The sequence below is a fragment of the Neopsephotus bourkii genome, unplaced genomic scaffold (assembly GCF_033783945.1).
Source record: "Neopsephotus bourkii isolate Nb327-2 ecotype Australia unplaced genomic scaffold, CSIRO-AGI_Nbou_v1 NB_326, whole genome shotgun sequence".
NCBI lineage: Eukaryota > Metazoa > Chordata > Aves > Psittaciformes > Psittacidae > Neopsephotus > Neopsephotus bourkii.
The window spans coordinates 1-21,544 of NW_026900834.1; the positions used below are offsets into that span (position 1 = coordinate 1).

The 21,544-nt window shown below is 63.2% G+C and overlaps 3 protein-coding genes across 3 annotated transcripts; 1 reads left to right on the forward strand and 2 right to left on the reverse strand.

Moving 5' to 3' along the window:
* Window positions 1-5,124: 5,124 nt before the first annotated feature.
* Window positions 5,125-5,708, forward strand: DDIT3 (DNA damage inducible transcript 3; the record flags this gene model as incomplete). Its single annotated transcript, XM_061347796.1, has 2 exons — window positions 5,125-5,214; window positions 5,296-5,708. Coding segments are annotated over 2 exons (465 nt in total), but the record flags the coding sequence as incomplete, so codon positions are not given.
* A 174-nt stretch (window positions 5,709-5,882) lies between these two features.
* On the reverse strand, window positions 5,883-10,386 carry MARS1 (methionyl-tRNA synthetase 1). Its single transcript, XM_061347797.1, has 21 exons — window positions 10,269-10,386; window positions 10,101-10,191; window positions 9,958-10,036; window positions 9,747-9,881; window positions 9,599-9,674; window positions 9,349-9,521; window positions 9,159-9,271; window positions 8,917-9,033; window positions 8,616-8,819; window positions 8,313-8,514; window positions 8,131-8,205; window positions 7,890-8,060; window positions 7,705-7,800; window positions 7,505-7,622; window positions 7,213-7,426; window positions 7,006-7,137; window positions 6,818-6,922; window positions 6,562-6,745; window positions 6,405-6,476; window positions 6,120-6,209; window positions 5,883-6,035 (listed from the first exon to the last, which is right to left on the reverse strand). Exons 1-21 carry the CDS (start codon window positions 10,369-10,371, stop codon window positions 5,883-5,885), a joined length of 2,703 nt encoding a protein of 900 aa, XP_061203781.1. The 5' UTR covers window positions 10,372-10,386.
* Window positions 10,387-10,910: 524 nt separating this feature from the next.
* Window positions 10,911-20,977, reverse strand: DCTN2 (dynactin subunit 2). The gene is made up of 14 exons (XM_061347810.1): window positions 20,913-20,977; window positions 18,044-18,112; window positions 15,825-15,921; window positions 15,682-15,743; window positions 13,065-13,163; window positions 12,793-12,953; window positions 12,566-12,713; window positions 12,017-12,082; window positions 11,899-11,937; window positions 11,712-11,789; window positions 11,545-11,616; window positions 11,347-11,449; window positions 11,158-11,249; window positions 10,911-11,067 (listed from the first exon to the last, which is right to left on the reverse strand). Exons 1-14 carry the CDS (start codon window positions 20,946-20,948, stop codon window positions 10,981-10,983), a joined length of 1,209 nt encoding a protein of 402 aa, XP_061203794.1. The 5' UTR covers window positions 20,949-20,977; the 3' UTR covers window positions 10,911-10,980.
* Window positions 20,978-21,544: the final 567 nt, after the last annotated feature.

Genomic DNA, 21,544 nt, shown 5'->3' on the forward strand with positions numbered 1-21,544 from the left:
ATGCCATGTACCATGCAGTCTACGGAAAATTACATATTTTAATATCAGAAAGTTCTGTCAGGATGGAGAATTATGAGTCAGATTCCTAAGTGACTGACTTATGGTTTGACTTTGGAAAGCAAGGAGAGAAAGGCTGAGGACTCAATAGCTAACTGAAGGTGGTTTCCCAGGGGAGTAAGACTGAGAAAATCTATATAGGATATATTTGTGGAAGCAGGAAATCTCAAACAAAAGGAGGATGCTATTCTTACACTACATGCAGGCTAGTGAGGGCATCAGTAGATTACCATCTATCCCCACTTCTGGTGTGCAGTAGAATAATTTTAAAATGCCAAGCTGCAGAGGGTTTGAAAAAGAAAATGGAATAATTGAAATATTGGAAATCTACTTCAAAATGGATGAATAAATCAAATCTATGTATCAAAAATTAGTGAAAAGGTTATGGTTTGATTACGATTTTAAGCATGTTCATAAAGGAAATGTCTCAAGATAAACAGTTATTAAATAGGTAAAACTAAATAAATTACATGGAAATTGGCCATTGCAACATTTTCAGAGGTTTTTCTCTAAATTCTGGTGTGCTATTTTTGATACATCAGTGCAAAGACATGGATCCCATTCTAAAATCTTTTCATGCTGAAAAAAATATTAGTACATTATTCTAAACATTCAATTTAGGTATAGTTTTTAATGCAACAGGTTCTTCTTACTATCAGCATTTTGCCTTGCTCAAAAGTGACTTCTCACTGTCTCAGTTTTCATTTCTTGTTCTGGGAGCTCTTGTTCCTCCATTTTCTGTCTTTTTGGTACAGGAAGTACACAGCAAGGTCAGACCGCAGCTTATCCTGACTTATAATAACTTCAGCAAAGAAACTGTTTCTGGACAGACCTGCAGCCATAATCAGCTTGGAGAGGGAATTAATGAAAAAGGAAACTATAATGATTATAATAGAAAGAAGCTTTCGAAAGAAGCTTTCAAAAGAACTCAAACCCATTTTCACAATACTAGGCAGTGATTCATATATTTCTGACAAAAATCAGGCAAGTGCTGTGGTTTTAGATAGAGTTCTGGTTTGAGAATTTGAAGCAAAACTCGAGGATCAGCTGTAATAAATGTGTTACTCAAAAGGCAAGGATTTAAGCAGCTCTGACACTAGTGATGAAAAGAATTCCATGTTTTAGAGGACAATATTTCTCACTTGTGGCCACTGACAATGATTGCATTCTCACAGTGGTTAGATTTAGAACCTGGAATAATAAGATTTCAAAACATTCAAAAACACTAGAAGACATAGCAGTAGCATAATTTCTACTACGATAAAACATGCCTATGAATCCAGAATAATTTAAGTTGTACTGAATAAAGACAGGTGGACTTCTGATTATTTTTCTTTATGGTGAGCAACAACTACGCCTTGCAAATAGTTACAAGACAATAATTTTATTAAAGAGTGGCATTCATTAAGCTCTTGAACTATTTTAGTTATGAAACATATTTCTGGAATGGAAAAATTTTATTAAAAAGAAAACCAAAAAACCTTTAAAAAATTAATAACTCCAGAACCAAAGAAAAACAATGTAATTCAGCTCTTTTGTCTGCAATGAATAGCTTTTGTTCTTCGTGAAGAATGGATTTCAGAAACTGCAACCAGAGTGTCTTATTTCAATCCTAAACTACCTCAATCTGCAGGTCTCAAAGTGAAAGAAGGAAACAATATATATGCCAGGTGTAATTTTGGTATTATTCTATATAGCAAAATATAATATTGAATATAAGTTGAATATAAGTGAGAGTAAAACTAATGCTGTAATGAGCAGAAGGACCTATGTCCTCCAGTGTCATATTTGCAGAGATGATATGATCCAGGAGCTCCTGTATTCATAGGTGTTACTAATTAGAGGCAAAAAAAGACAGCATAAATTTGCAGGTTTTGATCACAGTCCCACGAACGTTTTGAGTTTAAAAGTGTAAACTTTGTATCATGATATTGGTATGGTATTTTTCCCAGGGCCCCTTGCAGGCACCGTGCTCCAGTCCCTGCCTGTCCTGAGGGCCCATTGCCAAGCCCACTCCTGCTTGCCAGTAGCGTTCCTGAACTGGGGATCTGAAGCCTGGATGGAGCATTCCAGAGCATCCCTTCCCTTGTTCTCCTGCCGTGCTCCTGCTCGTACAGCCCCCAATGCTGTCAGTCAGAACAGACTTCTCAGTGCAGAACCAGTCAATTTTCCACACACCCCCCCCCCCCCCCAGTTCAAATGCATTTTCCTGGTGCTGCTGCTGGTGGCTGAGTTGTGCTGGCAGGAGCACTGTGCAGGTGCTGCCCATGGTTTGCTGCGTGAGCTGCAGAGTCCATCACCCTTGTTCCCAGCTGCCCTGTGCTTGCCGCTGTGTCTGGGGTCCAGCAGTAGCAGTCAGTTTTCTTCTCGCTGGTAGCTGGTGCAGTGCTGTGTTCTGACTTTGGGCCTGGGAACAGAGCTGGTAACAGTGATGGTTTTAGTTGTTGCTAAGTAGCATTTACCCTGACCAAGGACTTTGTGGGCCTCCTGCTCTGCCAGGGAGGAGGGAAGCTGGGAGGAAGCAGGGACAGGACACCTGACCCAAACTGACCCAAGAGGTATTCCATAGCACAGCACGGCATGGCCAGGAGGGAACCGGGAGATACCCGGAAGGGCTGGGACTGCAGGGTGGGATGAGGTATCGGTGGGTGCTTGGTCGGGCTGGGGGGGCGAGATGTTGTATTCTCTTCCCTTGTTATTTCCTTTATCAATACTATTATTGGTGGCAGCAGTAGTGATTTGTGTTATCCCTGAGTTACTGAACTGTTCTTCTCTCACCCCGTGGGAGTTGCATTCTTTTATTCTTTTCGATTCTCCTCTCCGCCCCTCCGGGGGGGGGGGGGGGGAAGAAAGAGGAACGAAAGGGGGGTAGTGAGTGAAGGAGCTGCCTGGCTGGGGTTAAACCACGACACCCTGGGGTGCCCCAAGTTCTACTGCACCCAGAGAGAGTGCAAATCAAAAACAGAGAAAAGACGAAGAATGAGGTAAAGAGCAAGCGGCCTCCGGTGCCAGGCGGGGATCCCTCTGGCTTCAAAGGGCAGAACTTCTCTCTCCCAGCCCAGGGTGCAGCTCTGGTGGAGCAGGACACAGCCCTTGGCAGCAGAAGGAAATGGCTCTGGGAGGACCCTGCGGGAGAGCGGTGCCTGCCTGGGGCCGTTCCCAAGCCGAGCAGGACGGGCAGGGCAGAGTCGGGAGCTGCTTCCAGGCCCTGCTCCCACCCCGGAGCCAGGACACGGATCTGTCCAGCGCTGCTCGCTCCTCGCTTGCCCTCCAATCGCCTGCATCCCCTCCGGTGCCCGCTCCCGGCCGTCCCGCAGCGCTGCGGGTCCCAAGTGCTCTGCAGCAGGGAGAGGCGGGGACCGGGGGGGCTCTGAGGTGTCCCGGGGCCGATGGGGGCGGTTCGGGGGGGGAGAGGTGTGAGGAGGGGGTTCCCCTGCTTGCTGGGGGGGCTCTGGAGGGGTTGTGAGGCCCCAGGTGGGGGGTGCCTGGGTGCGGGGGTCGCTGGAGGGGGCAGAGCTCCTGTCCCGGCACCTCTGGGCTGAGCCTTGCACCGGCCTCAGACACCCCCTGCTGCCCGCTCGGCAGGGAGCACCCGGGGACCGGAGCCGCTCTTCGGGCGGGCGCAGCTTAACAGCACCGGGGCCGCTCGGCTGGAGGAAACGAGCGGATGGAGACGGGCACGGCCCGCTGGGACGGGAACCGCCCGCACCCACCCGCGGCACGGCGGCGGCACCGGCACCCGCCCCGGAGGGAGCGCTGGGGATGCGCTGGGATGCGCTGGGAAGCGCCGGGGCCGAGCCGAGCCCTCGCGGATCGGATCGTGAGATACACGGGAATGATTCGCGTCAGCAGTTTCGGGGTCCTTGCCATCCTTGTGCTTCGGGTGGAATCGAAAATCCTTGAAATCATTGTATCGTGTAGAATGGGTAAGAATGATCAGTTTATGGTAGATGTTCCTGTCAATACAATGATGAAAGAGAAGAAGAAACAAAGGAATAATCCTTCTTAATCAAACGCTTTGTTACTTTAAGGGGTACTTTGTTTAACTACTCGAATGTCTCAAATGCTTTGCTAATTACAGGGGTACTTTGTTTAATGCGAGGGTGGAGGCACGGACCCAGAGGCGGAGTGCCAGCTGGATCGTTTATTGCAAAGATTACACGGTATTTATATTTTCAAGCAATTAGCCAAGCACATCTGCGTCTGCCTTGCGGTTACATCAGGTGAAAGGTCCCATCTGATTTTCTTATCGACATCCTCTTCCCAGTTCCGATGTCCTTGTTCCTTGCCAGCTCCGTCTTCCAAGTACCAGTCAGGGACAGGTCGCTCTTTAATTGCGTTCTGCGGTTCCTCCTGTCCATGATCATTGTTAATGGTCTGCTGTAGCTTCCCCTTCCCATGGTCTCTGCCAGTTCCGATACATTCCAACCCTCACACATCCCCATCCCCATCCCCATCCCCGCCGCTGTCTCTAAGGCAGCGGTGCTGTTTCCAGCCGTTGCGTCATGCCGCCGCGTGACCGCTGCGCTGGTCCCCTGGGGCCCCTCCGCCCCGCTCTCCCTCTCCTATTGGCCCGCATGCTCGGTACGTCACGTCACGGTGTGCGCCCGTTGGCTGCGGCCGGCCCGAGCGTTGCGTCAGGGCCCTTAAAAGGGGCGCGGGCGGCGGGCGCGGGGCAGCGCGGAGCGATGCGGGCGAGGATGAGCGAGCGGCGGAGCGGGGGCCGGGGCAGCTGCGGGACGGGGCCGCGCTGGGAGGCGCTGCCGGTACCGACCTCGGGCGGGGGGCGCGAGGCTCCCGGGTCCCCTCCGGCCGCTCTTTGCGGGGGGCCGGGGCGGTGCCCGCGGGGTGCTGGTAGCGCCGACCCCGCCGCGCTCTGTCCGCAGGCATCCAGGAGGCGGAGCGTGCTTGCGGACCAGCACACCTGAGGGCAGGTACGGGCGGGCGCAGCGCTGGGGCTGCCGCCGCCGCCGCTACCCCTGAGCCCAGCCCCGGCCTCAGCCGGTCCCCGTTCTCCGTGGCCCGCGCAGAGCGGCCCGCACGCAGGTGACGATGGCAGCCGAGGGCTGGGAGCTGGAGGCCTGGTACCAGGACCTGCAGGAGGTGCTGGCGGCCGCAGAGCCCAGCGGAGCGCCCCCGCCATGGGGGCCCGAGCAGGTGAGGGGCGGCAGCGGCGCGGGCAGCGCGCACGGCGCAGGGGGGCGCCGTCACCCGCTCGTGCCCGCTCTCTGCCTGCAGGGGGCGCTGCGCGGCGCGGAGGGCGCGGGCCCGGAGCCCTGCGCGCTGGACGCTGCCCTGGCTGCGGAGCTGCTGCAGCTGCTGGGGCCGGAGAGCGGGGCCGGCCCCGAGCCAGCGCCGCTGGGCGCAGCCTCCGCCCGCGGGTCCCGGTCCCGGTCCCAGCCCCAGGAGGCGGCGGCCGCTGCCCGGCGCGGGGTGAAGCGGCAGCGCTGCGGCGGCCCCGCGGCGAGCAGGGAGCGCGCCGGCGAGCAGCGGGTGCTGGAGCTGACGGCCCACAACGAGCGGCTCCGCGCAGAGATCCAGCGGCTCAGCACCGAGGTGCAGCGCACCCGGGCCGCCCTCATCGACCGCATCGTGAACCTCCGGCGGGCCTAGGAGCGCTGCGGCCCCGCAACGAGCGGGACCAGGACTCTGCTCCCCCAGAGCAGGGGGGAGCCATGAACTGGAGGGGCGCTGCCCCGCCGGCACTGACTGATGCTGTGGGGGGGGCACCGCGACCTCGCACCGTTGTAGAGGGTTTGCATTTATTACAGACACAGGCACCAGCCCGGTGTGGTCTCTGGGGAGCTGGAGGGGCGTAGGTGGTGCTACTTCTTCTGCTTCCCCTTGGGCACAGGGACTTCGGGGCTTTTGCCCTCTGCTGATGCCAGCTGCTTCTTCAGCTCCAGCAGCTTGGCCACCTCCACCTCAACCTGGGCCTTCTCTGCCTTGCTGGCCTTCAGCTGCCGAACGTGGTTGCCCTGGGGCAGGTCGGGGTGGGGGGAGGCAATGAGGGCTTGGGGAGGTAAAGGCAAGACGGGGCCACCCCTCTGCCCCCTGCTCACCTGCCTGGCCACCTCCTGCATCAGCTCCTGGAGCCGCTGGGGGTCAGCGGGGGCCACGAGGGTCTCTGGGGCTGGAGGTGTCTGCTTGGCCTGGGGAAGGACAGGAGCAGGCGTGAGCCCCAGTCCCAGCCTGCAGGGGCAGAGCTCTGCACCCATCTCCCCTCGTACTGGAGAAGGGGAGGTCACCACAGCACCCCCGAGCACCGCGAGAGCTTCAGGCTGGGAGAGGAGACAGCAAAGGAGGGGCAGACAGAAAGCAGAGGAGCTGTGGAGACCCTCACTCACCTGCCCGCCCCCAAAGCGCCTGCGCAGGGCTTCAACCCGCTCGGGCTCCAGCTTCTGGAACAGGGGACTCACCTGCAGGCAGGGGGGAGAGGGGGTCACCCCACAGAGCCAGTGCCCCTGCCTACCCCAGCACTGCACTGCCCTCCCCTGCACATACAGTGCCCACACGATGCCCAGGGGGCAGGGTGCAGGTGAAGTCGTGGCTCAGGACGAAGCAGTCCGGGGGGATGCAGAGCTGCCCCTGGATGGCCAAGCTGACACTGGGCATGTAGGGCTGCAGCATGACAGCCAGCAGGGAAGCCATGTTCACAGCCACACCAGTCACTGTCCCTGCACGCTGCCTGTGGGGCAGGAAACCCTCTGTCAGTGCCAGCCCCCAGCCTGCCCCCCAGCGCCCCCATCTTCCCCTGTACCTGTCCTTTTCATCCCCCTTGATCCGCTTCCAGGGCTCGTTCACCTGGATGTACTGGTTGCCATGGCGAGAGATGCTGAGGATGCATCTCAGAGCATCCCGGATGCTGGGGGGAAGAGGGGAGTCAGTGCCTGCTGTAGGGCAGGGCTCTGCCCTCACAGCCCTGGCTGCAGGGCTCCAGCCACGCACCGGACTTTCTCCAGCAGCTGGTGGTACTGGCGCAACTCCAGCGTGACCCGGGCCAGGAGCCGCTTGTCATCGGGTGCCAGCACCATGCTGGGGACGGTGCCGCCAAAGAACTTGCACACGAACATGCCAGCCCTGGGCACAGAGGCAGAGCAGGCGTCAGCGCAGCCTGGGGATGGGCACAGGGGCAGGCCCTGCCCGGCCCAGAACCTGTTGATGAAGTTGCCCAGGTTGTTCAGCAGCTCCGAGTTGTTCTTGAGCATGAGGTCGCTCCAGGAGAAGGCGCTGTCCTGCCCCTCGGGCCGCAGGTACAGCAGGTAGAAGCGCCAGGTGTCCGCAGGGATGCCCGTGTCCTTGGCCATGTCCCCAAACACTCCCACACCCCGGCTCTTGGAAAACTTCCCATCCTCGTAGTTCAGGTACTCTGGGGAGGGCAGCGGAGACCCCATCATGGGGCCCAAGCACAGACACCCCCCCATGACCCACAGTGCCCCTCCAGTACCTGTGGCAATGAGGTGGTTCACCAGGGTGTAGTTGTCATCAGCGCCCAGGAGCGAGCAGGGGAATACGACACTGTGGAACGGAACGTTGTCTTTGGCCATGAAGTTGTAGAGCTCAACCTGATGGGTAGCACAGGGAGGACGCATCAGTGGTGTCCAGCTCTGCCCCCGCCTCCACCCTGCAGCAGCACCAGGCTCTTACCTGCTGTGGGTTCTTCCACCACCTCTCCCACTGGTCGGTGTAGCTGGCTGTGATGGACAAGTACCCAATGGGAGCATCAAACCACACATAGAAGACCTGGGGAAGAGGGTGACCCATGAGCATGGGACCCCTGAGCAGGGCTCCCGGGGACAAGCACCACAACCCAGGGGCCAGGCTGGAGCCACCTTGTCACGGAAGCCATCGAGGGGCACGGGTGTGCCCCACTTGAGGTCACGGGTGATGCAGCGGGGCTTGAGCCCATCCCGGATCCAGGAGCGGGTGATGTAGCGAGCGTTGGCCGTCCAGTCCCCCGTGGCCCAGGACTGCTCCAGCCAGGCCTCCAGCCTCTGCTCCAGCTGCAGGGAACACACGGGGGTGGGCAGGGGTGCCCCAACCCCTCTGCGCTCCCCCAGGGACGAGGCTCACCTTGGGGAGGTCCAGGAAGAGGTGCTGGGTGGGCTTCACTACGGGGACACCCCTGCAGAGCTTGCACTGGGGGCTCTGTCAGCAGAAACAGGGGTTGGACAAAGCCCAGGGCAAGGCTGGGGGGGCCTGAGGCAGAGCGGGGGCAGGGCCGTGGGGCGGTCCCCAGGGCGCTCCTGTCCCACCTTCAGCTCCACAGCGTTGATGAGTTTGCCGCATTTATCACACTGGTCCCCCCGCGCCTCCTCGTAGCCGCAGAAGGGGCAAGTGCCCTCCACGAAGCGGTCGGCCAAGAAGCGCCGGCAGCCCTCGCACTGCAGCTGCTCCACCGTGTCCTGCAGCAGGCACCCGCGCGCCAGCAGGCGCTGGAAGATGTCCTGGGCGATCCTGGGACAGGACAGGAAGGGGGGGAGCTCCCCATCAGCCAAGGAGCACAAAGCACCCTCAGCCAGGCCCATGGGGCTGCCCCCGGCACGCGCGCCCCTCACGTGGTCTGCCTCGGCGTGGTGGTGCGGCCGAAGCAGTCGAAGGAGATGTCAAACCAGCGGTAGATGTCGGCGTGGATGGCGTGGTACTTGTCACAGATCTCCTGCGGCGTCAGCCCCTCCTCCACCGCCTTGGTCTCGGTGGCGGTGCCGTACTCGTCCGTGCCGCACACGTAGAGCGTGTTCCAGTTCCGCAGGCGGCAGTACCTGCCGGGCAGGGCCCTGTGAGCCCCCTGCGGGTGCCAGGGGCCACGGCAGCCCCCGATGGAGACCCCCAGGGAGCCCTCCCGCAGCCGAGCGTCACCTGGCAAAGGTGTCAGCGCTGAGGACGCAGCCGATGATGTTGCCAAGGTGGGGCACGTTGTTCACATAGGGCAGAGCGCTGGTGATCAGGACGTTCCTCATGCCCTCCACGGGCAGCCTGGCACGGGCAGGGCACTCAGGGCAGGCACAAGGAGCAACAGGGCCTCCCCCGCACACACAGCAATGTGGGAGCGGCCCGGGCCGGGGCGCGTGGGGCAGCCCTCATGCGGCCCCAGGACTCACACAGGTTTCTGAGGCTGCCAGGGCTTGGGCAGCGCCGCAGCCCCACGGGCCCAGGCGTCCGCAGCAGCTGCGATCTCCTCCTCTGTCAGGGCCCGCTCGGAACCTTCCTCCTCCTGCAGGAGAAGCAGGTCCCGGTAAGAAGCTGTCAGCAGCGGTGCCACGGGGGCCCACCCTGGGGCCAGGGCTGCACCTCGGGCTCGTTACTGGTGGCTTTGTGCATGGCCAGGCAGGGCGGAGGCTGCTTCTGCAGGTAGGACTTGAACTCCAGCAGTGCCTCGGGCATCAGGACGCTGTCGGCAGCCTCCCTGCAAGCCTCCAAGAGCGTCACGTTCTGGAACCAGGTCCTCAGTGCCTGCAGCTCGCCTCGGGAGGTGACGAGAGAGCAGCGTGATTCTTACAGCCACGGCAGGGCAAGGGAGCCCCCTCCGTGCCACGCTTACCTGGCAGGCTGCTCTCCTCCGGCAGGACAGGGAACAAGGTGCCCCACACAACCACATCGGCCACGGACGGGGTGTCCTGCACCAGAGCAGCCGTCAGCCGGGGCAGCCCCCCAGGGACAAGGCCCCAGCGCGCCCCGGTGCCACTCACCCCCGCGAGGAAGGCAGCGCCCGTCCTGGCCAGGCTCTGATCGATGTGGGCCAGCGGCTCCCGCAGGGCCTGCACCGCCTCCGGCGCCTTCCTGCCGAGCACCAGCCGGGCGTAGAGCGCGGCGGCGGCCACGGGCTGCGGGCGAGGGCAGCGCGGTCAATGCGGGCCGGGCGCGGCAGGGGGGGGGGGGGGCCGGTGTCCGCGCACCCACCTGCAGCTCGGTGGCCTCCCACTCCAGCCACTGGTTGCCGAGGTCCGAGGGCGCGTCCCCGCGGCACAGGAAGAAGAACCTGAGGGGGGCAGAGGGTTGAGGAGCGGGCGGGGCAGCGGCGGCCCGCGCCCCCCGGGACTCACTGGCAGATGGCGTTGGGGGAGAAAAGGACGGCGCCGCTCTCCAGCTCCAGCGCCGGGGCCCACGGCGGCCTCAGCGGGGCTCGCGGCGGCTCTGCGGGAGACACGAGTGAGCGCCCGCGGGGCTCGGCCCGGCCCGGCCCGGGGTGGGGCGGGGGAGGCCGCGCTCACCGCTGGGGCCGCCCCACACGAGCTGCACCGGGGCGGCGGCGGCGCCGGCGGCCGCCAGCACCTTCAGCGCCGCGGGGCCGCGCACCGGGAGCCGCAGCCGCATGGCCGCGAGCGGGGCACGCCGGGACCGCGCTCTGCCGCCCCGCCAGCCGCAACTCTCGCGAGAGCAGCGGTCGCCATGGCGACCTGCGGGGACAGCGCCGCCCTGCGGGCACCGGGGGTACCGCGGGCACCGGCGAGCACGGGAGGGAGCCGCAGCCGGGGCAGCCCCTGGCGCGCCCTCCGCCCGCCCGGCACCGGCTGCAGCGCTGGCCCCGCTGGCTCTGCCTGGCCCGGGGGCACCGGTGTGCCCTCAGCCCGTGCCCCCCCCTACACACACGCATCCGCCCCCCAGGACCATGGCAGCTGCTGCGGCAGGAGCGCTGCGGGACCCAGCCAGGGCATCCACCCCCGAGGAGGAGGTCCCACTGCCCCCCGTGAGCTCAGCTCCCAGCCCCATGGCTGCAGGCACTGGGGTTCAGTTCCCCCTTTTCCCAGCGCCACAGCCTCGGCTCCTGCTGCGCTGAGCTGTTTATTGGGTACACTGGGAGGTACAGAGACACCCCAACGGCTGGGAACGGGGGAGCAGAGCCAGGGTATATACAAGCTGGGGGGGAGGAAAGGGAGGGATTCCCAGTGGGAACACCCAGAGCTGGGGGGCTCCAGGGTGCTCTCACTTCTGCAGCCGCTTGATGCGGGCGTCTATGGCCGCAAAGTTGTCCTCCACAATGGCCAGGTTCTCCTTCATCGTCTTCTGGACCTGGGTGGGGGGTGCACAGGGAAGGGGTCAGTGGTGGGGGGCAGGATGGGGACCCCGCCGCTCCACCCCATGGTTGCTGGTGGGACCCACCTCTGCCAGCAGCACCGTGTTGTCCTTGAGAGCCCCAGCCACCTCCTGCTGCGTGGTGTCCAAGTGCAGCAGGACCTGCCCGAACTGGATGGCTGAGGGGAGGAGAAAGCTCAGTGCTGGGGGCAGGGGGGGACAGGAGCAGTGTCCCCACCCCACGACACGGCCCCAGCGTTCCCTCCAGCCCCTCACCTTGCTCATGCAGGTCCCTGAGGGTCACCAACCTCTGCACGACGTCGGGCAGGGCGCTGGCCACCGGGTCCCAGCGCTGCAGCGTCTCGTAGACCTGGTGGATCTGGGGTGCAGCAAGAAGCGGGGAGCGGGTCAGGGCTGTGTCTGGGGGGGGCATGGACCCCCTGCCACACTGGGGGTGACTGCGGGGACCCTCACCTTGCTCTGGGTATCGGCGTCCTGCACAGTTGACTTGTGCTTGGCAATCTCATTCACCTTCCCCAGGACACTCTGGGGACAGGAGGGAGCAGATGGGAGACGCCAAATCCACCCGTGCTCACCCCATGGCACCCCTCTTCCCATTCCCTCCTTCCATCCCCCCTCACCTGCAGTCGGGCCTCCACTTGGTCCAGCACAGCCACGTCCAGGATGTTCACCTTGGCCTGCAGGACCTGCACGGTCTCCTGGGGACAGAGAGTGGGATGAGGGGAGACACAGCAGCACCCTGGGTGCTACGGGCACAGCCTGGGAGGCAAAGGGACCCTGCCTCCCACCACCATCCATTTCACTCACCATGAGGCTGGTGCCCTTCAGCCCAACCAACAGTGGGTTCTGTGGGGAAAGGAAATGCATCAGTGGGGCAGGATGTGGGGCAGGAGGGATGTGGCAGGAACCCCCTCAAGCCCCTCACCTGGCTGTCGGGCTCACACCGCACCATGGCCTCCAGCTGTGCCAGGCGCTTCTCCAGCTCGGCCATCTGCAGCAAGATGGAACCATGGAATGGGGTTGGGATGAAGGGACCTTAAAGCTCCTCCAGCTCCAGGGACCCCTTCCACTGGAGCAGGGTGCTCCAAGCCCCTGTGTCCAACCTGGCCTTGAGCACTGCCAGGGATGGGGCAGCCCCAGCTTCTCTGGGCACCCTGTGCCAGCGCCTCAGCACCCTCACAGGGAAGAGCTTCTGCCTCAGAGCTCAGCTCAGGCTCCCCTCGGGCAGGTTCAAGCCATTCCCCTTGCCCTGTCCCTGCATCCCCTGTCCCAAGCCCCTCTCCAGGTTCCCTGCAGCCCCTTTAGGCACTGGAGCTGCTCTCAGGTCTCCCCTTCAGGAGCCTTCTCTTCTCCAGGCTGCCCCAGCCCAGCTCTCTCCGCCTGGCTCCAGAGCAGAGCTGCTCCAGCCCTCGCAGCATCCCCATGGCCTCCCCTGGCCTCGCTCCAGCAGCTCCAGGTCCCTGTCAGGACTCACCTTGGCGCTCTGGGCAAACTGCTCCTGCTCCGGCCTCCAGTAGAGCTCGAAGGTGACGGCGTCTGCGGCGGGCGCTGGGGCTTTGGCAGGGCTCTTCCCTGGGGTCCCTTTACTGCACTTGGCCACCTCCAGCTGCTGCAGCAGGCGCCTGGCAGGGAGGGGAAGGTGGGCGCAGGACCCCGGCACCCTCCCCTTGCCCCCCAAGCTGCCCCCAGCTCCCCACTCACTTGGCCAGGGCACCGTCAGGGTCTGCGAAGTCGATGGCTGCGGTGGGGCCCAGGAGCTTCTCCAGGTGGCTGGAGACCAACTGCTGCTTCAGGCCCTCGACCTGCCTGGCCAAGGCCATGGGTGTCAGCTCCTCCTCTGCTGCTGCATCCTTCACTGTGCTCTGAGAGGGAGGAAAGGGCAGCTGGGTCACCCCCCGGGGGTCATGGGGCGCTTGTGTCACCCCTCTGGTGATGGGGCGGTTGTGCCACTCTGGTGGAGGGTTGATGCTCACCTGGATCTGCTCCACCTCCCTGGCCAGCTCCTGCACCTCGTGCTGCAGCCGCTGGTACCGCTGCTGAGGCGTCTCTTTGGCACCAAGACCCTCACCAACCTGCAGAGAGAGGAACGGGGTGGGGGGTCCATGATCTGCCTGAGCTCCAGGCACCTGCAATGGAACACTGGTACCCACCCATCCATGCACATACACACGGGTGAGGCCCTCAACAGACAAGCAGGAGCACAATGTTCACAAAACCCTCATCCTCATGCAGCGCTCACGGGCTTCAGAGAGGGCACGAGCTGCCCAGGAGGGTCCTGAGCACACTGGTGACAGCACCGTCCTCCAAGTGACAGGAGCCAGCAAGGAGAGGGCCTCTGCTGGAGCTCATCTCCAGCAAGGAGAGTCCAAGACAGCCTGGGCTGCGGTAACCAGGAGATGGTGGGGCTGAGGGAGGGCAGGAGGGGTCCTGGGCTTTGGGCCTCCTCAAAGGTCTGCTTGGGTCAGGCAATGGGAGGGACCCAAGAAAGCTTCCTGATGTCCCAGGAGCGCCTCCAAGCTCCAGAGCGCCACATCCCAAGCAGGCAGCCAGGAGAGCCAGGAGCTCCCGGCCAAAGGCAGGCAGGGACAGGAGGACACAGAGGCCGGAGCAGGGAAGCTGGCAGGAGGAGACATTGCCCTGGCAGCCAGGGATGGGGTTGGGAAAGCCAAAGCCCAGCTGGAAGTCAGCCTGCTCTGGGATGTGCAAGGCAACGAGGGCTGCCCAGCCCCACCTCCCTTCCTTGAGCTACTCAGAGGTGCTCAAGGACATTTCAGGTACTCAGGGGCTCTTTGCCTTGGTCTTCATCAGCAAGAGCCCCAGCCACGCTGCCCAAGGCACAGAAGGCAAAGGCAGGGACTGGGAGAACCTGTGGGGAACTGTAGGGGATCAGGTTCAAGAACATCTAAGGGAAGTGAAGGTGCCCAAGTCACAGAACCAGAGACCGGGTTGGGCTGAAGGGACCTTAAAGCTCCTCCAGCTCCAATCCCTGCCACGGCCAGGGACCCCTTCCACTGGAGCAGGGTGCTCCGAGGCCACAGGACCTGACGAGATGCATCTGTGGGTGCTGCCGGAGCTGGTGGCTGAGGTTCCCAAGCCATTGTCCATCAGCTGTGAGAAGTCCTGGTGCTGAAGCTCCCACTGCCTGGAAATGGGGAAATATCCCCCCGGTTTTAAAAAGGGAAAGGAGGAAGAGGCCTGGGAGGCCAGGCGGGTCAGTCTGACCCCTGTGCCAGCAAGATCCTGGAACAGAGCCTCCTGGAAAACACACAGAGGCACACGGACAATGGGGGGGACTGGTGACAGCCAACACGGCATCTCTAAGGGCAAGTCATGCCTGGCAAATGTGGTGGCTTTATATGATGTAGCCAGTGTTGGTGGACAAGGAGGGAATCTCCCTGGGTTTGTGCAAGGCGTTTGACACTGTCTCTGAACTGGATTTGATGGGTGGAGCACCCAGTGGATACGGAATGGGCTGGGTGGCCACACACAGGGAGCTGTGGTCAATGGCTCCATGTCCACGTGGTGACCAGCTATGCCATCCAGAGGGACCTGGACAGGCTGGAGAGGCAGAACCACGCGAACCTCATGGAGCTCAACCAGGCCAAGGGCAAGGTCCTGCTCCTGGGTCAGGGCAATCCCAGCCCGCACACAGGCTGGAGGAGACTGGATGGGGGAGCCCTGAGGAGAAGGACTTGGGGTCTTGGCTGAGAAGCTCCCCATGGGACGGCTCTGTGGGACTCCAAGGCTACAACTGGAACCCATTTCCAGGTCCATGAATGACAAACAAACATCAAGAGATCTCAGCGTGGCTTCACCAAGGGGAGGTCAGGCTTGAGCAGCTCCATGACTTCCACCATGAACTGGCCGGTAGAGACAGCGGAGCTGTGGGCAGTGCCTGCTGACCTCGGAAAGCCTTCGGCACGCTCTCCAAGAGAAGCTGTTGCAGCCTGTGCTGGATGAGGGGGCCACGGGGGCACTGGAAGTGGCCAAAAAGCAAAGCCCAGAGGCTGGAGAGCACCGGTCCTACTCCAGCTGGAGGCCAGTAAGAACCAGCGTATCCAGGGCTCAGCGCTGGGGCTGCTGCCTTCATTAATGATACCTTCATTAACGGGCTGGAGCATGGGGCAGGCTGAGCTTCATCCTTGCCTCATCCTCACCTTCTGGTGTCTGCTGTCTAGAGGGACCTCATGGAGCAAAACAAGGAGCAGTGCAAAGCCCTGGCGTGGGGAAGACCAGCCCCCTGCACCAGGATATGCTGGAAAGCAGCTCTGGAGAAGGCCCCATAGGTCTTGGTGGACACCAAGTTAAACATGGCAGCAATCATGGTGTGAGCAGCACCAGGAGCACGGTGGTTGAGGGAGGGCAGCCCTCTCCTCAGCACTGCCAAGGCCACAGCTGGCAAAGGAGACGGTGGAGTCGCCATGCTTGGAGATGCTCCTGGGCAACCCCAGTGGCCCTGCTTGAGCTGCTGGGTTGGAGCAGAGCTCCAGAGGTCCCATCCCAGCTCCACCCTGGGCAGGTTGCTGCGAGCGGTGGCCTGGGGCAGGGATGTCCCTGTGGGGCCGGTGCTCTGGGCACCTCTGCTCTCACCATTTCATACTCCCCAGACTCGTAGCCCGTTGTCCTGGTCTTGGTGATGCGGTCAGAGAAATCTAAAAGGAGAAGAGCAGAGGGGTCACCCCAAAGCCCCCAGGGTCCCCCAGGCCAACCCTTCCCCGTGCTCCTTGGCTCACCCACTCCCTCGGTGCCCAGGCGCTTGTCCCTGAACTTCTCATAGGCAGCATTAGGGTTGATGATGAGATGCTCCACACTGGTACTGGTGAGCTCCTCCTGCACACAACCCTTGGGGTTAGGGATGAGGCAACAAACAAGGGCACGAGGGGCCTTGGTGGGGACAGTGATGGGCAGAGCAGGGGCAAAGGGAGCCCCGTGTTCCCCAGAACACAGCCCCCAGGGCCTGGTGGGGGGACACTGGGTCCTCCTGGCAGCAGGGCCACAATTCCAAGGCTTGAAACCCTTTGGTAGCAGTCTGAGGAACCCAGCCCAGGGGGGCTGCATCTGCCCCACAGCCACATCTCGGGGTGGCTCCCACCACCCACGCTGGGCACAGGGGTGGTCGTAGAACATCAGCCCCTCAAAGGGGCTTTGCCCAGAGCCTGGAGCATGAGTGGAGATTGGGAGCCTGGGGGGGACCCCAGAGCATCAGGCACCCAAAGGGCTCCTCCAGCAGCCCCTGGGCAGCCGCCGTGGCCTGGGGGAGGCGCGGGGGGAGCTGCAGGAGGGAGGGGGCAGCAGCGGGAGCAGCGGCGCAGCAGCTGACGGGGGGTGCTCTTACCAGCTCCTTGCGTTCCCCAGAGGTGAGAAAGTCAGAGCAAGGGGGGGGAAGAGAAGAGACAAAACCGCATTAGAAGGTTGGGCCGGGGCCAACCCCCCCCGTGGCCCTGCAGCGAGGCTCAGCCCCGCCATGGGGCACAGGGGGGCCATGGGGCTGCCCCCCTCTATGGCCCCCAGGGGCAACCAGCACTGGAAGCAACCAGGGCCACGCTGGGGAGGCGGCCGCAGGAGCAGGGTGCGGGGGGTGGCGCAGCCAAGCCCCTGCTCTGGCTCTTCTGTAACCCCTGGGGCAGAAGTGAGCAGAGCTGGGGGGCAGGAAGGGCCCCCCCCCGAGCAGCCCAATGCTTGGCAGCTCCCCCAGGGGTTGGAGAAGGCAAGAGCTGGGGTGCAGGGGGGCAAAACCCAGGCCAGAGCCTGGAGGAGCTCGAGCTGGGCCCTGCTCAGCAGGGACAGAGGCTCAGCTGCGTCCTGCCCCACAGCGTGCAGGCAGCGTGGTTGGGGGGCAGGAGCCCCACCACGCAGGGGTACCAAAAGACAAAGAGGGCAGCGCATGCAGTCAGCAGGCAACGAGAGCAAAGGAGAGCGGGGAGGAGGCACCAGCAGCACTTGTGTCCTGAGCCCCAGCACTGCCCCCCCTCTGCCCCACGGCGGGGCAGGCCCCATAGCGGGGCACTGCTGACCCCATGGTACATGCAGGAAGAGCCTCACCCCCCAGCACGCGACACCAGAGCAGCACCCGGGGCTTACTTGTGCAAACTTAGAGTCCAGCAAAGGTGGGGAGCGGGGGGAAAACGCAGGTCAGGTCAGCACGGCCAGAGGCAGACACAGGGAGCTGCGGGGGGGGGCAGGAGGAGGGGGACAGAGGGAGGGGACAGCACCCACAGCCCCACAACCCGCCTGGGAACACGGGGGGGGGTCACTGGGCTGGCACCACTCTGGTCCTGGGCACTGTTCTGGTGTGACCGAGGCCTGACGGGGGCCGTTCTGGCTGGAAACAATGCGTTCTGGTGTGTCCTGGGTGTCCCAAGGGATCTGTTGGCCCCCCTCAGAACTGGGGGGCTGGGACTGCCCCATGGCTGTACCCCAAAACCACTCCCTGCACCCTGGGTCTTGCCTCCATGGTGCCAAATCCTGGCTCTCCCCTCACCAGCACCAATCAGGAGCACATTCCCAAGGGTCTGTGATCCAGGAGCACCCATCAGCCTTGGCCTCCCCAGCAGAGCCAGGGGTCACCACGCAGCCCTTGTGCTGTGCCAGCCGTGGGGACGGGCCCCCTGGTGCCACCCCCATGTCCAAGCCACCATGCAGCAGCCCCATGGCCTGGATGTGCCAGGTCCGGGGTTCTCTGGGACCCTGATGCCTTTTGGGGTTGTTTTATGGGGGTGAACTCCACCTCCACAGGCTCCCCTCTCCCCCCCCCCGTGTGCTGTCCCCCTGCACGGCTCCTGCTGCCCTCAGCCAGGTTCCACAGGATGGGGGTGCCACAGGGAGGGGGGACCCCAAGGAGGGGGGGCACTGCACTTCCTGCCCCCCCCGGCAGTGCATGGGGGTGGCACAGGGCCAGGACACGAGGGGGATGGGGGGGATGCAGGCGCTGGGGGGCCCGGGGGGGTCTCACCGCCTCGAACTCGGCCTGGTCGTCCTCAGGCAGGTCACTGGTCTCATAGACATCGGGCTCGTTCCTGGCCTGCAGCACGAGCGGGGTTCGGTGAGAGCCGCCTGAGCAGGGACCCCAAAACAGCCCCCGACACCTCCCACTGCCCCTGCACCCCAACACCTCCCACTGCCCCTGCACGCCAACACCTCCCATTGCCCCTGCACCCCCAAACACCTCCCCACCCCACCCACCACTGCCCCTGCACCCACACCTCCCATTGTCCCTGCACCCCCAAACACCTCCCACTGCCCCTGCACGCCAACACCCCCACCCCACACACTCCCACTGCCCCTGCACCCCAACACTCCCATTGCCCCTGCACCCCCAAACACCTCCCACTGCCCCTGCACCCAACACTCCCATTGCCCCTGCACCCCCAACCATGCCCCTGCACCCCAACACCTCCCATTGCCCCTGCACCCCAACACCTCCCATTGCCCTGCACCCCCAAACACCTCCCACTGCCCCTGCACCCAACACCTCCCATTGCCCCTGCACCACACCTCCCATTGCCCCTGCACCCACACCTCCCATTGCCCCTGCACCCCCAAACACCTCCCACTGCCCCTGCACCCACACCTCCCATTGCCCCTGCACCCCCAAACACCTCCCACTGCCCCTGCACCCCGACACCTCCCATTGCCCCTGCACCCCCAAACACCTCCCACTGCCCCTGCACCCCAACACCTCCCATTGCCCCTGCACCCCCAAACACCTCCCATTGCCCCTGCACCCCCAAACACCTCCCACTGCCCCTGCACCCCAACACCTCCCATTGCCCCTGCACCCCCAAACACCTCCCATTGCCCCTGCACCCCCAAACTCCCATTGCCCCGCACCCCCAACACCCACTGCCCCGCACCCCACACCTCCCACTGCCCCTGCACCCCGACACCCCCAGCCCCTGCACCCCAACACCTCCCATGCCCCTGCACCCACACCTCCCATTGCACACCTCCCATTGCCCCTGCACCCCAACACCTCCCATTGCCCCTGCACCCCCAAACACCTCCCACTGCCCCTGCACCCCAACACCTCCCATTGCCCCTGCACCCCCAAACACCTCCCATTGCCCCTGCACCCCAACACTCCCACCCTGCACCCACACCTCCCACTGCCCCTGCCCCCCAACACCCCCATGCCCCCACCCCCAACCCCATCCCCTGCACCCCGACACCTCCCATTGCCCCTGCACCCCCACACCTCCCATTGCCCCTGCACCCCGACACCTCCCATTGCCCCTGCACCCGACACCTCCCATTGCCCCTGCACCCCCAAACACCTCCCACTGCCCCTGCACCCCAACACCTCCCATTGCCCCTGCACCCCCAAACACCTCCCATTGCCCCTGCACCCCAACACCTCCCATTGCCCCTGCCCCCCAAACACCTCCCACTGCCCCTGCACCCCGACACCTCCCATTGCCCCTGCACCCCCAAACACCTCCCACTGCCCCTGCACCCCAACACCTCCCATTGCCCCTGCACCCCCAAACACCTCCCACTGCCCCTGCACCCCCAAACACCTCCCATTGCCCCTGCACCCCCAAACACCTCCCACTGCCCCTGCACCCCCAAACACCTCCCACTGCCCCTGCACCCCGACACCTCCCATTGCCCCTGCACCCCCAAACACCTCCCACTGCCCCTGCACCCCAACACCTCCCATTGCCCCTGCACCCCCAAACACCTCCCACTGCCCCTGCACCCCCAAACACCTCCCATTGCCCCTGCACCCCCAAACACCTCCCACTGCCCCTGCACCCCCAAACACCTCCCACTGCCCCTGCACCCCCAAACACCTCCCATTGCCCCTGCACCCCCAAACACCTCCCATTGCCCCTGCACCCCGACACCTCCCATTGCCCCTGCACCCCCAAATCCCATTGCCCCTGCACCCCGACACCTCCATTGCCCCTGCACCCACCTCCCACTGCCCCTGCACCCCAACACCTCCCACTGCCCCTGCACCCCCAAACACCTCCCATTGCCCCTGCAACCCGACACCTCCCATTGCCCCTGCACCCCCAAACCTCCCATTGCTGAACCCGACACCTCCCATTGCCCCTGCACCCCCAAACACCTCCCACTGCCCCTGCACCCCAACACCTCCCATTGTCCCTGCACCCCCAAACACCTCCCACTGCCCCTGCACCCCAACACCTCCCATTGTCCCTGCACCCCAACACCTCCCATTGCCCCTGCACCCCCAAACACCTCCCACTGCCCCACCCCAACACCTCCCATTGTCCCTGCACCCCAACACCTCCCATTGCCCCTGCACCCCCAAACACCTCCCATTGCCCCTGCACCCCCAAACACCTCCCACTGCCCCTGCACCCCAACACCTCCCATTGCCCCTGCACCCCAACACCTCCCATTGCCCCTGCACCCCAACACCTCCCACTGCCCCTGCACCCCAACACCTCCCATTGCCCCTGCACCCCCAAACACCTCCCACTGCCCCTGCACCCCAACATCTCCCATTGCCCCTGCACCCCAACACCTCCCACTGCCCCTGCACCCCCAAACACCTCCCATTGCCCCTGCACCCCCAAACACCTCCCATTGCCCCTGCACCCCAACACCTCCCATTGCCCCTGCACCCCAACACCTCTCATTGTCCCTGCACCCCCCAACACCCCACGGGCTGACCTGGACCCCCTCTGCCATCCCCTCTCCCCCCCACAGCTCCCACAGTTCATGAGGACCCCCCCGGTGCCCCCCGCACCCACCCCCCCCTCAGCCTCCCACAGGCCCCGCGATCCCCTCACGTCCGCAGGGCCCCCCGATCTCCTCACGCCCCCCCAGTGCCGCGGCCCCGCACTCACGATGCCGGGCAGGTCCGCGTACTTGGGGTCGGCCATGGCAGGGGTCGGTACCGGGGGACTCAGTGCCCGGGGCCGGTAACGTGGGGGGGAAACCAGGCCCGGGTCCGCCAAGAGCCGAGCGGGGCCTGGGCGGGCGGGGCAGCTCTCGCGAGAACAGCGCGGGAAGGGCGCGGGGGCGGGGCCTGCGCAGAGGGGGCGGGGGGCGAAAGGAGGCAGTGGGGGAAGGCGGGGGAGGTGTCCATGGGATGGCTGGAGCGGGGGGGGGACATGGGGGGGGCATGGGGGGCACATGGGGAGGACATGGGGGAAACATGGTGGGCACATGGGGGGATATGGGGGGCACATGGGGGGGACATGGGGGGGACATGGGGGGGACATGGGGGCCACATGGGGGCCACATGGGGGGGACATGGGGGAAACATGGTGGGCACATGGGGGGGATATGGGGGGCACATGGGGGGGACATGGGGGGCACATGGGGGGGACATGCGGGGGACATGGAGGGCACATGGGGGGGACATGGGGGGCACATGGAAACATGGTGGGCACATGGGGGGGATATGGGGGCACATGGGGCAGGACATGGGGGGCACATGGAGGGGGACATGGGGGGCATATGGGGGATACCCACG

Excerpts from the sequence above, each read along its gene's own strand:
- MARS1 (XM_061347797.1), bottom strand. The coding sequence starts at position 10,371 with ATGCGGCTGCGGCTCCCGGTGCGCGGCCCCGCGGCGCTGAAGGTGCTG. Across the intron at positions 7,623-7,704 it reads GGTGGAAGAACCCACAGCAG|GTTGAGCTCTACAACTTCAT; the intron begins GTAAGAGCCTGG and ends GCTACCCATCAG. Across the intron at positions 6,210-6,404 it reads GGCGCTTTGGGGGCGGGCAG|GCCAAGCAGACACCTCCAGC; the intron begins GTGAGTGAGGGT and ends GTCCTTCCCCAG.
- DCTN2 (XM_061347810.1), bottom strand. The coding sequence starts at position 20,948 with ATGGCCGACCCCAAGTACGCGGACCTGCCCGGCATC. Across the intron at positions 15,922-18,043 it reads ACCAGGCCGAGTTCGAGGCG|GAGGAGCTCACCAGTACCAG; the intron begins GTGAGACCCCCC and ends GGTTGTGTGCAG. Across the intron at positions 11,068-11,157 it reads ACACGGTGCTGCTGGCAGAG|GTCCAGAAGACGATGAAGGA; the intron begins GTGGGTCCCACC and ends CCCCCCACCCAG.